The sequence below is a fragment of the Brassica rapa genome, chromosome A05 (assembly GCF_000309985.2).
Source record: "Brassica rapa cultivar Chiifu-401-42 chromosome A05, CAAS_Brap_v3.01, whole genome shotgun sequence".
In the NCBI taxonomy this organism is placed as follows: domain Eukaryota; kingdom Viridiplantae; phylum Streptophyta; class Magnoliopsida; order Brassicales; family Brassicaceae; genus Brassica; species Brassica rapa.
Window position 1 is genome coordinate 24,128,690 of NC_024799.2, and position 16,851 is coordinate 24,145,540.

Here is a 16,851-nt window from a genome sequence, read left to right on the forward strand (position 1 = left end):
AAGTCTTACGATATTGCCAATGAACCTACCTATTTTTTTGGGTCACTCTCTAGTCTTGGTGTTTGGTGATTACGCGTTTGTAGACTCAATTTTCTTTTGTATACTTTTCTTTTCTTTCATCTTTTAGAGTTAGTACTACTACGCAAGTATGCATAATGGTTTCGCCAAAGCATATAATAACCCTTAGCAAAATGAGTAATCTAGTAACAACATGTCACATGTATAGAGGTGAAGACATATATGTCACTCACTATTATTGACAGTATATATGTAAGCCTTCACATTCAAGTTAATGAGAAACAGAATTTATATCAGTTTTGATAGTCTGTAAATCCACAAACATCCAAATCGAAGTTCAAGTTACCAAATAGTTCATACGTCATGGACCATGACTCATGGTTGATGGTTGAACACGTTTTGGTCCTTATACATTTCCAAGAAAACTGGAAATACAAACGAATTTACGTTTCCGACCACCGTGAGACAGAGGCGGGTTAGATCTTTCTTAATTACTCTTACTTTTGTAGTATTAAAGATCACATTACCTTTTTGTCAAATTGAAGATCACATTATTATAAGAACATAATTTGAGTGGGCTATAACATCCGCATATCCTCCTTAACTACATGGAAATCAAAAACTATGCTGAAAAGTGTTAAAACGTGTTGATAATACGTTCATTAATGAATACTAACCACCTTAATTAATAATTTTAAAGCAATTAATTAACAATGACAGAAAAAAAAAACAATTTTCATTTAATATTTGAACCGACTTTTTTTAAAACGATGAAAATTTCATTAACTTGGACAAAAAGACCAAATGTCTTAACAGATAAGAAAATAAATAGTGGGGTGAATTCGTCAATTAGAAAGAAAAGATAAAGGGGTCCTATAAGAAAACAACTGTAGTCAATATCCAACTAAAAACTTGAGTCATGTGTAGTCAAAGCTTAGTCGCCTTTTCCATGAAAACCGGCTGGAGAGCTTCACTGATGGCTAGCGCTTCTGCTGTAAGTGCAGATTCAACAACCGGACGAGCCGCAGAACCTTTAATCTCGGTGGCAGCAAGGTGATTCTCTAAAAACCAACTTATACCAGCATTTTCAAAAAAAAAATTATATTAAAATTATTTAACATAAATTACATATTACTAAAAGTTTTATACATTTTTAATATGGGCAGTTCTCACAAATATACATTTTTAAGTTTTTGTCACAAAAATAGCACTTAAGAAAGTAAAAAACCAAAATAGCCTTTTTTATTTTGAAAATTTTAATTTTAATTTTTTATTTTTTAAAATTTAAAACTATATCCCCAAAACTCCCCTCTTAAAAATATATTTTTACCATTTAATAAAACTTATTTTGGTTATTTTCTTCGTTAAAGGCTATTTTTGGGACAAAAACTTAAAAAAAGATTATCTTAGGGAATTTTTCTTTTAATATTGTTGGTTCAATTTTATCTTATTTTATAAAATATGAATGAAAAAACCAAAAATATTTCTCTCCACTCTCTACCTTAAAATATATCATCTTAAGGCTAAATGGCTTTATTTATAACTTTAAAGCACAACATTTGCTTTAGAAAAATAATTTAAATAGAAAACAACATCATCAAATGAAGCAGCGAATAGGAATGTATTTATACAAAAGAAAACATGAATTGCTTGAAATTAAGTCTTATGTGAAAGATATCCCACCAAAACACAATAGTATCGCCTGTCCTGAAATGTTTTCCTTGGAGTACCATATTCCATCCATGAAATTTGAAATCATTATCTCCATCTTTTCTTATGATATGAGTAGTTGTAATCTTAGTATCATAATCAAAAACATCCAGAAGAATTGGCTCGTTCTTTTGTATCAATCCTGTGACATCCTTTCTAGGAAGATATATAAATACGTTTGCTTCAAGTAACTCTTTCGACATCGTTATCGTATTACTTAAACCTATCTCTGATTCTGTCAACGTTATGAAGATGTTCCTTTCGCTTTTTGGGTCGAACGGTGCATCTGGATATAGATCAGTACCTGCCATGAGTTAGCACACAAAGATATATGACTATTGGACTAAATGATATACAATATTTGTGTTGTAAATCATAGTGTGTTATTAAGGATATATATAATAACAACAAGTTGTATTGCATTGTTGATTGTAATGAAGACATTGTATTTATTAGAAAGATATGATTTTTGTTTCCATTGATATCCTCAGATTCTTGCACTAGTAAGTGGATGTGTTATATTTTAGGCATGATAAAATTAATTAATTGTTGGATATTTCATGATATTATAAAATTTGGAATTTTTTACTATTTTTAAACTAATATTTGTTAAAGTTCTGACATATACTGATTAATATATAATAAAAATGCAGAAAGTTATCTTAAGAATATCAAAGCTATTTATATTTTTTTTTTTGCCAAGCTATTTATATATCTACACATATTATCACTAAAACTATCAACTTTCTCCAGCTTTCTTCAACGTTGGCTTTTCTATATGTTGAACGTGTGCCCTTTATATTAGTTATTCATCTCCTAGTGAATATTTCAATAATTAATAAATAAAAATTTAAAAACTTTCACATAATTTAAAAACATTATTAGTGGTAAATAATCTACCAAAGAATCTCTTATTTATTTGATTAAGATTTTTAGTAACACAAAACAAAACAAAAGTTTAATTTTTGTAATTCAATTTCCGGGGTTTGAAGCCTCTTAACTAAGACAATCAACTTAAGAAAAAAAAAGAACTAGCATTTCAATATATCTATATTGACCAATTAGAATATGAATTGAATACAACAAAATTGGGAGAGGATATGCTCATTACATGAAAAATATGGGAATGAAAGTCTCATACATAATTGATAAATGATTGGAATACGTGAGTATGAGAGCAAAATGAATCGAAAGATTCATGTTTGGTTCGGGAAGGGATCATAGAACTTTTTTTTACTGAATAATCTACTTTCATTAAATGATTTATTAGATAACCGAAAGCAGAAGAATAGAATTTTGTGTCAATCAAGCGGAAGAAGTTTGCATAGTATTCTTAAAATATATAAAAGAGATTTTTTAATCAACTTATCACCAATTAGTTTGAAGTTTGATGTTTTTAGTTATATATATATTGGTTTTAGGTTTGACATTTTTTAATCTACTTAGTATAGTTAATATATACTTTATACATGTTCTAGAAATGAGGTTGCTAAGATCCTTCCATCAGCCAAGCAAAATTAGTTCGAACAAAAAGGCAAAATGTCTTAACAGATATAAGGAAATAAACAGTGGGATGAATTCGTCAAGAAAGAAAAGAAAAAGGTCCTATAAGAAAACAACAGTAGTCAATATCCAACTAAAAGAACCTACTTGAGTCATGTGCAGTCAAAGCTTAGTCGTCTTTTCCAGAGGTTCATCCGTGTTAAAACTTAAAAGTAACTTGAAAACATTGTTAAGCTTCATTTTGTTCAGGATACTTACACTTCCATTCCTTTTTTTCTAGATACTGGAGTGCACCAATCATTTATCCACTGATCCAAATTGTTTGGAGAATCTTCAGCGTGCAGATGCAATCAAATATTTTGATCCCTAACCTGGTGCTTAAGGATGGGAATCTTGTTTATCAGATCCATCACGAGGTGCTTAGTGCACTATTCAATCTTTGCAAGATAAACAAGAGGAGGCAAGAACAAGCGGCTGAGAACGGAATCATACCACACCTGATGATTTTCATCATGTCGGACTTTCCTCTAAAAAAATATGCATTGCCACTCCTATGCGATATGGCTCATACGTCTCGGAACTCAGGAGAGCAGTTAAAAGCCCACGGCGGTCTAGACATGTACCTGAGTTTTCTAGATGATGAGTATTGGTTAGTGATAGCCTTGGATTCGATTTTTGTTTGCTTGGCGAACGACAATGACAACAGCCATAAGGTGGAGCATGCGTTGCTTGAGAACGATGCAATTCAGAAATTAGTTAACTTCTTCCAGAACTGTCCGGAGAGACACTTTGTGCACATACTCGAGCCGTTCTTGAAGATCATTATGTATGTAACTCTCCTCTTTATAATAAAGATTATCTACCATTCCAAAATGATCTTTTACAAGTCAAGTTCTTAAATGCAGGAAATCATCACTAGCTATCAATGTATTGAGACCACCAAGATGCTATTGCTTAGACTCAATCTTCTGAAGCTAATCAAGGTTTTTATAAGTCATATATTATCCAAGTTCTTGCTACCCTGGGGACTGTACCTTTACTCCCAATTTTAATAGTAGAATTCACCAAAAGTGTATCTTTCTTTTTGTGTAACTTAACCACTTCGTATTTTAAATTTATTAAATGCTTTCACTGATGATGGTTCTGATTATGATTGAAAAAAAGACAATTCGTAATTGTTAGCTTGTAATATATTCATTCAACTTAGTACTTTCTTGTAAGATTTTTTCGGTGATATGGATGTTGGTTACATATTCTTCTAGGTATGCGCTTAGAGAACTACTATGAAACACAAAAGTAGGCCATCCGTATCCACTTTGTGTCAAGAGTCTCCATCTACAAGCTCCACTGATACAGAGTCATTCAAGAACCAACCGAAATCACTAACTGGCCCATCATCAATGGCACTTCTACTTTAGTAATTGTAAGCACTTTCATTAAGTTAATTGCTTGATATAGATTCCAGACCGTGCTATTGGCACTTTCATTAATATTTCCTAAGAAGATAATGTCGATTTTTGTTTTTAGAGTTACAAGTCCCGTTGAAAATCATACACTATCTTTGGTTATATAGTCATGCTTGCTGTTCGGTTTTGGTTCAAGAACTCGCAGGCTCAAATGCTTTTATTTGACAAGTTCACTATGGAGATATCAGCTAAAAATACAGCAAGAATAAATGTGAACCTATAACATTGGAGCGTATCTCTATAGTCAACAAATAACAGAGATTACTCAAGCAGATAGGATCTTTATTATACGCACAAATAAAATCCTCAAAACCACACTTTTAGAATGAATCTAAAAAAGCTTTGAAGAAGAACTATGTGCGATCCCCGATTCAAGATTTAATCTAAATTTCTGGAAAACAAAGAAAAGAAAAACTGTGGAATGTGCAAAATCAAGAACAATGAAAAAACTTTAAAAACAAAAGGTGCTCAGGATTTGAATGAATGGTTGGGAAGTATTTCTCCTCAAGAAAAATTTCAGATTAACGAGATTACATAAACCCATCATCACTGCACCATCTTTGCTAGTTAAAACAAAACATTCAAGAAAACATACTGAATCTAAGGAAGATGAAAACGCAGCTCTTATGTAGGGTTTGTAGATGTTAACCTTATTTATAGGTGTCGCGTTAGGTTTCCACGCGTTTACTCGATGTAATGGGCCTTTTGCCTTCGTTTGGGCCCAATATTCTGTGTTAGTGAGCGTGAGGCCTAGAGTCTATCGCTGCTCCAAAAAAAATAACTAGACAAGATTTTCTTTAAGACATCACATAACTAACAATCTTGGGATGAATACATGTACGATTGGGACATCAAACATACGTTGTAATTTGTAGATTACGTTTGTATCCATGTTAACGTGGGACTGAAACTCGGCAAACGCACAATTAAACTAAGAAAAGCAGAACTGTACCTTTAGATGATTACTCAAATCAAAGTTCATTTGCGTTTGCAAATGCACTGAAACAATTGAGGATTATAATTTTTGTTTTTATCTAGAGAAAAGATATCTGTTATACAAATTGTAAGAAAGAAAAAAAAAACAAAAAGTGAGCAAATAATTGAGACCTAGATAGCTATAGCTGCTCCGAATTTCTTATGTAGTAAGTTATATTCAGCCAATCATAACAAAAGTTGTATTCATATTTAGCTTTTGCTTAATAGGATTGGTTTCCTTCCATCAACATTCTAGTGTGTCATCATCCACTCTTCCTTTCACTAGCAGGCCGTAAAGATGAATACGGATAAAATAAACTTATGAATATAGAGAACATTCTGGAAAGAAGGGGCAATTAACAAAAGCAAAATATTATTAATCAAACCAAAAATAGTGGCGTCCACTTCCAAAAGCTTTACAGGGCATTCCTCGAAGCCACAAGCATGAACTTAGAAAAAAAAAAACTAAAAGTATATATGGTCCCATTGCTTCTGTGCATCTCACATGGCTTAACATGCTAGTGTCTGATACCTTCCCATACTCCGAATATAAACCTCTTGTTTATTCTATACACTTAGTTGGTAGTTTGTGTTACTGTTAGGTTGGTCTGAAACTTAGCTAGTGTAAAATTAATCGGATAGGTCTTTGACACAAATTAGGTTACGTTTCAACTTTTAGCTAGTTATATGAAAATCAGTATTGACTAGTTTATTTTTGTACGATTTACATTTACTCCCACTTTTGAGTTTAATTTCAAAGGTTGATATATTTAAGGTTGCAAGGAGATTCCTCTCATTGTTGTTGCCACCGTTTGGAGTTTACTTTTTTTTTGTTATATTCTGTTTTGAAAAGTTATTCCACTAGAATATTATTGGGTAATCTCCGAGGCCATAACATGATATGTTGATGATAACAACGATGATAGTAACCACACATTACAACGGTACCACTCGAAGATGTGAGGTATTATCATTTGTGCGGACTTTGTGAATCCCATAAGCTTATATGGTAGCAATAATTACGAAACATGTATAAACACAAACAATCTCATGCAATTACATCAAAACCCATAATGTATAGCAGTCCAGATATTAGAAGCAATAACAAAAGAACTCATACGATAAAAATAAACAGAAGTAAAGGTAAAACAAAGTATCAAACCTAACTCTATATCGTATGTAGAGATCGGTTTAGAAGAGAAACCCAGATGCCAAAGCAACAACAGATGCAAACAATGCCGGGACGAACATAGTGGCATCAGAAGTAGGACTTGGAGCTGGAGACTCTGTCGTCTGAGCCGCCGCCTTTCCTACGGCTGAGAAAGCCACAATAGCCACCATCAACACCACCATAAGCTTCATCTTCATTGACTCCATCTCTCCTTTTTGTACTTTGAAGAAACTTAGTCAATAGATTGTTTCTGAGGTTTTGTTTTTGGTACGTGGATGAAGTTGTGGTGGGTGGCCTTGTGGTTTTGAAAGAGTATTTATAAGCCAAATGTGGGTATGTTGATTTTTAGAGACGGCTCTATGAAATAGTTTATTACATATATTTTACGTAACTTTTTAGTAAAGGAAAAGGTATCTGAATTACAGCAATAAATATATCAGCTCTTTTTTTTTTAACACTGAATACTTCAATATAAGAGAATCCACAAAGGGATCAAGAGTTAGGGAGAACCCCTGAAGTTATACAAACGACATAGAGAAAAAACAGAGGAACATAAAAAAACACATAAACTAAACCGTACCAGTAGGCACTTTGAAGTAAGGATCAGAGAGATCAGGAACTAGGTTATGAGTGGCCTGAGGCAATAACCTTTAAAATAGAAGGGGGTCAAACACATCTTGCGTCTTCTAGAATCATTTGATGGAGCCAACGCGGACTTCCACAAGCGACATAAGACTGAACACGGGAGCCAGATATAACACTTTCTGCGATCGTCTTGGCCACCTTATTCTTTTTGTCCGACACATGACATATCGTCCACTTCTCAAAACAATAAAGGAGCTCCAGAATTCTCAAGATCAAAGATGAGAGAGAAAGACATCTGTAAGGGTTTAGTAAGGATTCACGAACTTCTACCGAGGAAGCTTCAAAATAAACCTTCTTGTGACACAAGTCACCCATTGCTTGAACTGCCCACAGTAGGGATCTGAGGTCGGATTCAGTTTTAGAAGAAGAACGACGTAGAGCCTGGCGACTGTGGTGTAAGGCTTGTCCTTGGCAATCTCTTACTATCCAGCTAGAACCGCTTATATGATCAGGTGCCTCCCAAGCCATACCTATATTGCACTTGACAACATCAGCCGGAGGTTTTTCCCATGCACCAAGAGAAGCGCCGATAGAGGCCGTTGTTGAGTGTGGAGGATGGTCGTTGCATAGAAGCTGGTACCAAATCTCAGTTTCCTCCAGAGCTTTAGCAATCGTTGACTGAGGAGTGATGCGGGTTCTCTCAAAGATGAGCGCGTTCCTCCCTTTCCAAAGACTCCAAAGAATCCAAGGAAAAGCTTTTACGTTGCTATGGTCACTCTGTTGCTTTTTAGATGCTGCCACCAAAAAATGGAGGTTAAGAAAAACAGAGGTTTGAGAGAAACCAGCTGGGGGAGGTTGAATGCCTGCTAGTCTCCAAGCTTCAACTGCCGTAGGACAGGTGAAGAGCACATGGCATATCGATTCCGGTGCTTGACCACACGCCTGACAAGTTGTATCACCGTATAGGCCTCTTGACTGAAGTCTCTCAGCTACCGCTAAAGCTCCTGACAGTGCTCTCCACAGGAAATGCCGAATTTTAGGAGAAGTTTTGAGTTTCCAGATGCTCTTCCATAATTGTTTTTCCACTGGTGGCAAGGGCCGGTGGCCTGGAGAGTTTGTTTCATGGAGAACAGATATCATTTTATACGCACTCTGCGTAGTGTAGGTTCCATGTTTCGTGAAACCCCACACATCTGAGTCTTGCCTGTTTGGAGCTGGCTTGATCGTCAGTATTTTCAAAGCGTCTTCCTCAGTGAAAGTGTCAAAAACCTTTTGTGCATTCCACACTTGGGTATTTGGAAACCAGAGGTCTCTGACCTTGAGTGTAAGGTCAACAATACTGTCCTGTTTATACATAGGAGGACGAGCTTCTTTCTCAAGTAACCAATTAGACGTCCAGACATTGGTTTGATCACCATCACCGATAACACGGAGTAGACCTGACTTCAAAGCCTCCCTGCCGTGTAATATACTACGCCATATGAATGAGGGACGTGTGCCAATACTCGCTTCCAAGAAGGAGGAATTCTTGAAATACCGACTTTTCAAGACCCTTGCCATTAACGAGTTAGGCTGCGTTAATACTCTCCAAGCTTGTTTACCAAGGAGTGCTTGGTTGAAACGACCAATGTCATGAAACCCAAGGCCCCCGTCTTCTTTGTTCTTACAGAGTGTGTCCCAAGCAACCCATGGCATTTTCTTCCTAGAACCTCCACTGCTCCACCAGAATTCTCTCATTGCTGAGGTGAGTTTTGCACAGAGATCTTTAGGCAGTTTGTAGACAGACATTGCATATATCGGTAGCGCCAATCCAATGGACTTTAAAAGGATCTCTTTACCACCGTGAGAGAGCGTTTTAGCAAACCATCCGTGCAATCTATGCTGGAGTTTCTCGCGGATGTAGTTCAGGATGAGCTTCTTTGAACCCTTAAAGACTTCAGGAAGGCCAAGATAAGTTCCTTCTCCTCCTTCTTTTTCAATCTTAAGAACCTGTTTGATATCAGCTTTCATTCCTTCTTCAACCTTATCACCAAAGATTATTGAGGACTTTGCAAGGTTTATCTGTTGCCCAGGTATATCAGCTCTATAGAGGAAAAAACAATACGTACTCGTCTACAATCGATGTATGAAAGAAATATTTCAATTATATTTACATTAGTTTCTGTAAATAATCCTAACTAGTTTTCATAAAGATTGTTGATAGCTCTTTGAATTGTAGCTCCCAGTGAATTAAATATACATCTCAATAAGCACTTAGCATATAAATATTTTGAAAATAATATTTTTGATATGTAAATTAATGTGAATGTAAATTATACTATTCCTAAATAAGAAAGAAACAAAAACAGGTTGTCCAAAGATTTTGAACAGCTGGCAGAGATTGGCTGTCGCTTGGCCCAAACTATGTTGTTGTCTTTCTCAACCACTCTATTCTTTCTTTACAACCTCACCACTCATTCATTATTAAAGTTTCATATTCTGTTCTTTCTTTAGATACCTTCGTGTGGATGGATGATTTATCTAGAGGTTTTAGATTCTAGAAGATGTCTTTGACATTCATCTTGATTGAAATTCGATTTTTCATAATATACAGATTACAGATGGTAAACTCTACAAACGTTCGAAAAATATCTACTGCATTTTCCATTTTTAGTCATTACTTTAATCAGTCTATGACATTTCATATTCATTGTATCGAGCTTCAGGTTATAATATATGTATGGTCTCCACGTTTAACAATTGGCTTGTTCTAATAAAAAGAGAAGTTTAATTAAGACTGTGTATCCTTATTTTGACTCATTATTCGTGAATCTGAAGATAGCGTGTGAAGTGGGTATCTAGATTAAGATGAAATTCAAGATCTTAAAAAATTGGGACTTAACTTAATTAGTTATAACATTTTTTGTGAATTTTGTAATTTCTGACAGAACTTAACTCTTAAGGTGATTGCGTAACTAAATAACTTAAACTAATGATAATGCTTTTCCCAACGTTCACATTTTCATATCATACCAAACTATGAAAATGACCAACCACCCTCTTTCCCAAGGACACCAGTTTAATTTCTTCTAATGTCGGCCATTAATTTTTTTAAATCATACTTAATGTACAGTTTTATACTATTTGTTTTCACTATACAATAAAGGAATAAAACTAGCCGGAAAGCTTTTTTTTTTGGACAACTAATAGCCGGAAGGCTTGAACACCGAACATGCATTATTGTAAGCATGTGGTTTCACTACAATGTGGCCCCAACTTATGAAACTAATTGTTGTTTTCTCCTCAGTTCCCAAACAATATGAGTTGTTCTTTTTCATTTTGCATAACAAACCTATACAAATAATACTCATGAAATCTATGTAGTTATTTTTTTTTGTGAAAGGGCATATCTATATAGATGTATACTTCATACATTTCATGAATATTGGTTTTCTAGTTTTCATTAATGAAAAAGATCTTCTATATTTATATATATATATATATATATATACACGTCATATTAATCAAAGTCAATAAACATATATATATATATATATATATATATATATATATATATATACTTGGATTAGTCTTTGGGAAGCAAACAATCCAAGCTATATCAATAAAAAATTAACTACCATAGAAAATAAATCGTTAGAAAAGTCAGTTATTAAATACTCCATAGTTGACATATGCTTTATATATAATTCCACAAACAATTAGGCTTTTTTGAAATCCTTTTCATTCGGTTAAAGTTTCAAATGTAAACCTTTAGCGACCAATGCTTAGATTGAGTGATTGACAACAATGGTTTCGTTCACTTTTACCGTGAAAATGGAACGTTATGTTGGTGGAGTTTGAATTCAATTGCTTTTTTCAGCTCTCGTGTTTATACAACCTATTTACAGTTTCTTGTTTGAAATCTTCACATATTTGCTATCTATTTCCATGCATGTTTACGTTACGGTTTTTTTTTACAAAGGCTGAAATAAGAACCCACAGTAATTAAAGTAAGTAACTAGCTCGTAAATAATCTTGATATTTAGCTGAACTAGCTCGTAATTTCAAACACAAACTACTAAGCATAAACTTAACGTACGGCAAACCTTAAACTTTACGGAAGATTAAACTAAAAGATTTTGCGCAGCGTGGCTATCGTAGCTCATAATGTGCAAAAGTGAACTCTGCGTACGTAAGTTTGCTTCCTCTTTGTGGTGTAACCGTTAAAAATTAGCACCGTCTGCCACTTGAACCGTCGCAATAGAGTAGTTGAAAATTGAAATAACACAGAGTTTTATTGCTGCAAGAAAACAGAAAACTGTAAACTACTACCATGATGGCGTGTGTGGACTCAAAACCGCCACTTTGATACACTGACTCATAAGATTAATTGTTGTGGTCGATGTATGTAGGTACATTGATCTAGAAATATCCATCAGTCAACGCATGCACATAAAAAATCGGCACGCAAGTGAAAAGTATTGTTAACTCATCCACAGTAGTGAGCCACCTCTAAAAAGATCCATCGTCTTATACTCTTAGTGCTTTAGCTAGGTAAAATCCACAACCATATTAGCAAAAAGGTAACATTCCAGTGACATTTCTTTCTGCATTGGGTTTTCCAGAGAAATGTTATGCGTCTGACTGATGCAGAACATCTTCAACGATCTCGTCTCGATGATCCTCATCGTGATTTCTATAGTTTCAATATTTTGTATAAACTCACAAGATCATTAAGAATAATTCAGCTCTTATTAGCTTAAGAAAACTCTCTCAAAAACTTAAGTTCTCACAAGCTCAATCTCTAAACTATAAGTTATGCCACACATTGGCATCTCCTTATATAAGAATATCAATTTTCTAATCTCATTAGTTTAACTTATTTAAATAACTCCTAAACAATCATATTTCCTATTTCTTTCACATTCCAAACACTACAAGAGAACATGGCCTTAACGACTACAATATTAGTAGCTATTTGGTCGTAATATGGGGTTTACGTCCAATTAACTTCGAAAATTGATTGGTCGTTATAAGCTGGTCGTAATTAATTATTAGATACACATTGGTCGTAACATTACGATTAAAAAAATTAGCCTAACTTTACGACTAAAAAAATTGGTCGTAAGTTAAACGTAAATATATTAGACGTAAAGGTGACGTACACTTACGTCTCATATATTAGTCGTACACTGGTCGTAAACTTACGATTAATTTACCTCTAATATCGATGTTTATTAGTCGTAAGCTAACGACCACCTTACATCGACAATAGATGTTCATTGGTCATAAATCCGACCAACTTTATTTATTTATTTATTTTTGAATTTTATATTTATTTACAAATTTTATATATTAATTAAAATCAAATATATAAATTTAGTTTGATTTAATTTTCTAAAATTTGATAAAATGAAAAGAAAATATCTAACATCCGTAAACATAATAATATCAATAATATAAAACATTCAAAATACAAATTAATTAAAACCGAAAAAACTAAGAATTGAGGTTTATTTCATTGAAAAAATCGGACCTATGCTCATCCGCACGTCACTCTAAATCCGTCTGCTCTTCCGAAGTGGGTTCGGGGATAAAGGTCGGACGTAGAGTCTGCCACCTAGAGGCAAGAGCTGGGTTTATGTTTGGGTTTGACTCTATCATCAGATCGAACATGTTTGCCATAACCGTTGTCCCTGTGGTCTTCAAGCTTACTTTCAACAATTTCCTTATATTACATGTTGGGCTTGGCTTTTATTATCTTTGTTAAAACGTGCATCGTTAGGTTAGGGTTTCATTAGTATCTTTTATATAAGTTGTAATCTATCTCAATTGTAAAATGATTGATTATTGAATATAGAAAAAAACCCTAGAACTTTCAGTTCTTCTTTTGGGCATTCTTCGGAATAAACGATTATCAAGAACCCTTTGAACGGCCATTCTTCGGAATCAACGGTCATTGAGTCCTCCTCGAACGGCCATTCCTATTGGAATCAACGATCTTTGAGCTTATCAAGCTTGACGTGCGCCACTGACTGAACTCACCCGTTTTTGTTGGCTGTGTAAGGTAGAGGCCGCCTAGTGTGTCGTGTTGCAACGTGAAGTTGAAGAAAGATCAAAGCTCTGCAAATGGAAAATCTACCAATTGCTTAACTAAACAGAAGCTAATTCTCCAATTATACATATGTAGAGACAAAGACGGCGGAGAGGTGATCAAATTAGGACCATTTAGAAAATACAAGTGAGAGAGACCATGTCATATTACATTAAGCCACACTTTCATTGGAGAGTGCTTCTACAAACACTTTAATACAAAGTTAAAAATCAGACAAACATCAAAAACTTCCCATCACCTAAGGATAGCTTACACAATACATCACTAACTGAGTTTTTTTTTCACTACAACTTAATACTACACAAGGAGGGTGAAATATTACAAAGACTGAAAGAAACATAAAGCTGATTACACACTATGCACGCCGCCGTTATGGACAGTTCTTGTTCTTACCGGGACCACCATAGTAAAAGAAATGTCCCCAATCATCATTACTTCCCGTTTGAACATCATAACAGTTAGATTTCTCCGTGAACGTCCCCATCCTCTTCGGTGCTTTAAGGTTATTAGAACTATCAACCACTTGTATATTCCTAAAGTAACTCGCTTTGCTGAAACCCTCTTCTGGAAAGTGCCCACTTCCCATTTGCGTCCAAGTGTGGTGTCCACCCGACTGCGAGTTCACAACCTCTCCTCCCCATTCGATCATGGAAGCACTCTCTGTAAGGTAAGAGAAGAGAAACGATGGCCAGTACCCTAAAACATACCCGTTCCCAAACTGCATCCACCAGTGGCCCTCCTTTGGATCCTGAGACAAGTTAAGTTTCAGTTTTTGTTTTAGAGCATAAGAGGTTTGAGGTGTGACATGTAAGTACCTTCCAGATTAGGATACTGATATCATACTGAGAGTTACGGTATCCAGAGACTGGTGAGATGCTTGCTCCCATTGCTATATCACTATTGATTTGGATGAAGCCTGAGCAAAGAAGATTGTAGCATCCAGTAGCTTGATAGGCATCACTCTGTAAGATAAAAATGATACAAACATCATTGTATATTATTGTAAACAGAGTTCTAAAATGCGGTTCTAAACAATAATCTCCTATCAAGCGTCTAACGATTTTTTGAACATTTTGATCATACATAATTTAATTCAGTGGGAGTTTAAAAAAAAAAAATCTTACAGTCCAGTAAGTGAAGAGTCTTGTATTGTTGTCTCCATACAGATCAGGGCTCACCTGCGTTACAATTCCAAAACACATAATCAGGCAAAGAAGTGAACACAAGTCATCTTTGAATATCTAAGTTATGACGAAAGTCTCTTACCTGCCAACCAGCTTCAATGCTGTTAAGATCTTGTCCAAAAGAACCACCCAAAAGCCATATCTGTGACAAGCTGAACTCGTTTGCGTGCTGTATCTTTGGCTCCCACACATTCAAAGTGGCCTTAGCTCCATAGTACTTATCTCCTTCCACATAAGCTATGGCATGCTATTCCATGGAAACAAGAAAATTAGCCTCAGGAGAACAAACAAAGCTATACAAAACAAATGATTACTACAACTCTCACCTGATGACCATTTTGGTTGATGAGATCAGGTTCAGCAGATTTAGGGATAGGAACGGTTCTATGTTTCTTCTTGCCGTATCTTTTAACAGAACTTGCTCTCAGCACATCATCCTCTTTTGTCCTCCTCATCGGAATGGTTCCTTCAGAACATTTACCGTACCGATGCCATAACTGAGGGATATTATGAGTTTCTTTCTTCTCCTTTGGCTTTGCGGATGCTTTATTGTCATCAAAGAGTCCTTCAGGGTGGTAACTAGGCCTCATCTGATCACACCAAGTAACCAAAAATAATAATATCAGCCTTAGAAGAAAACATACAAAGAAAGAAAGAACAAAATCACTATTCTCTGAACCTGAATCTTGTGGTCTTTGAGGAAAGGGTGGTCGAAAGCTGGCTGCTTTGAGATAGGAACACAGTCTATTATATCTCCATCTGGACTCTGTTTAACCACAACAAAGAAAAAAAGTTGAAAAAAAACTTAAATCAAACATAGTAAAGTTCACACTAATACTCTCTATGTCACTTGAAATTGTGCAAGAAACAAATATCTTGAGATTAGTAGTAGCTAAACTAGTGTGGTTTAGCTACATAATGAGAAAATCATTGTACTTATTACCATACAAAGAGTTAATCAAATCATCATTCAGCAGAAGAGAGAAAGCAGGAATCTTTCATTTTGCAATCAAACACAGACTAGTAAGGAAAAGAGTCGTTTTTGGAACCTGAATGGTCTTAACAGCAGGTTTGTTAAGCCTATTCAAGTGCTTCTTCACTTCAAGCTTCTGATTTGAAGCGCCATACCTCGCTGCGCAAGATAGCGAGACCGTCCCCAACAGCCATAAACACACTAAGAAACTTCTGTTCAACTTCACAAGGCTAAAATGCACCGCTGCCATGTCGCAAAATAGCCCAGAAACTTCCACACACACACTAAGAAGATGTTCAAACAAGACAATGATAAATTGTTCTGTCCGTGGGAAAGGTGTGTCTGGTTTTCTCCTTGTCGCTAAAATCCAACCACAGTTGCAAAAATCTTAACTTTCTTAAACTCCGCTTTGAGTGAGAGAGTGAAAAGTGGAAGCTCTCTCTCTCTTCCCCACTTCACTTTTTCTCTTCCCATGGGTCCCATCTAATATTTTTAATTAATTGTCATCGTTAGCTGTCATTATCTTTCTTTGAGATTTTAATTGCGACGAATAAAATATATAATCGGTAGTTATTTTCCCGCCTCCCTATACGGTGATTAGCGACGTATTATTAAAGCTTTTTTCTTTTGAAATATTGATTTATTAGTTATAGTTAATTTGGAGTCACAGCTAGTGAACTCCACGTCTGCAAGCAAGCCTAGTAGCATCGCATGAGTATCCGTGCAAGTTCCCACGTGCGAAAATTGCATCGTCCGCCGTACACGTGTTATCCACCATTGAAGAAGAAGAGGGGTGGAATGAGATTAGTTGGGATGGAATAGAATAGAACCAATGAAACCTCTTGAAGAACATAAGACCATGCTCTCTTTCTACAAAAATATCCTCTCTATTGAAGGGTAAACCGTACATGGTTTAGGAGAAAGATTGTTAGAGCTGGTAGGTTTAACTAAACCGAAATGACATTCTTGGTCGAATCAATACAGTTAAACTATAAGAAACTGTACATACAGTGGGCAAAGTAATTAATTTAAGCAATCACGTTAACTGAACAAAACGCCATTAGGAAGCCACCCAGAACATCTATTTTCCATTTTACAACTGTACATAAATCACCACATACATGAAAGTGATACCATACATAATAACACAAATGTCCATGATAAGTCTGGTT

General features: G+C 35.1%; 3 protein-coding genes and 1 non-coding gene across 5 annotated transcripts; 1 reads left to right on the top strand and 3 right to left on the bottom strand.

Annotated features, from left to right (window-relative positions):
- Nucleotides 1-922: 922 nt before the first annotated feature.
- On the top strand, nt 923-6,900 carry LOC103870121 (MAP3K epsilon protein kinase 1). Of its 2 annotated transcripts, XM_033291611.1 has the most exons (3): nt 923-1,071; nt 3,512-4,057; nt 4,137-6,900. In XM_033291611.1, exons 1-3 carry the CDS (start codon nt 938-940, stop codon nt 4,201-4,203), a joined length of 747 nt encoding a protein of 248 aa, XP_033147502.1. In that variant the 5' UTR covers nt 923-937; the 3' UTR covers nt 4,204-6,900. The 2 variants fall into 2 exon arrangements, with proteins under 2 accessions (XP_033147502.1, XP_033147501.1); XM_033291610.1 differs by having other exon boundaries at nt 3,512-6,900.
- Nucleotides 5,164-5,251, bottom strand: LOC117134518. Its single transcript, XR_004458703.1, has one exon. It is a non-coding gene; the product is annotated as a small nucleolar RNA U30 (small nucleolar RNA).
- On the bottom strand, nt 6,704-7,209 carry LOC103870124 (arabinogalactan protein 12). Its single transcript, XM_009148234.3, has one exon. It carries the CDS (start codon nt 7,047-7,049, stop codon nt 6,864-6,866), a length of 186 nt encoding a protein of 61 aa, XP_009146482.1. The 5' UTR covers nt 7,050-7,209; the 3' UTR covers nt 6,704-6,863.
- Nucleotides 7,210-13,634: 6,425 nt separating this feature from the next.
- LOC103870125 lies at nt 13,635-16,099 on the bottom strand. Its single transcript, XM_009148235.3, has 7 exons — nt 15,756-16,099; nt 15,386-15,472; nt 15,033-15,296; nt 14,789-14,953; nt 14,647-14,700; nt 14,338-14,484; nt 13,635-14,270 (listed from the first exon to the last, which is right to left on the bottom strand). The coding sequence occupies exons 1-7, from the start codon at nt 15,927-15,929 to the stop codon at nt 13,893-13,895; spliced, it is 1,269 nt and encodes a 422-aa protein (XP_009146483.1). The 5' UTR covers nt 15,930-16,099; the 3' UTR covers nt 13,635-13,892.
- Between the last annotated feature and the right edge of the window lie 752 nt (nt 16,100-16,851).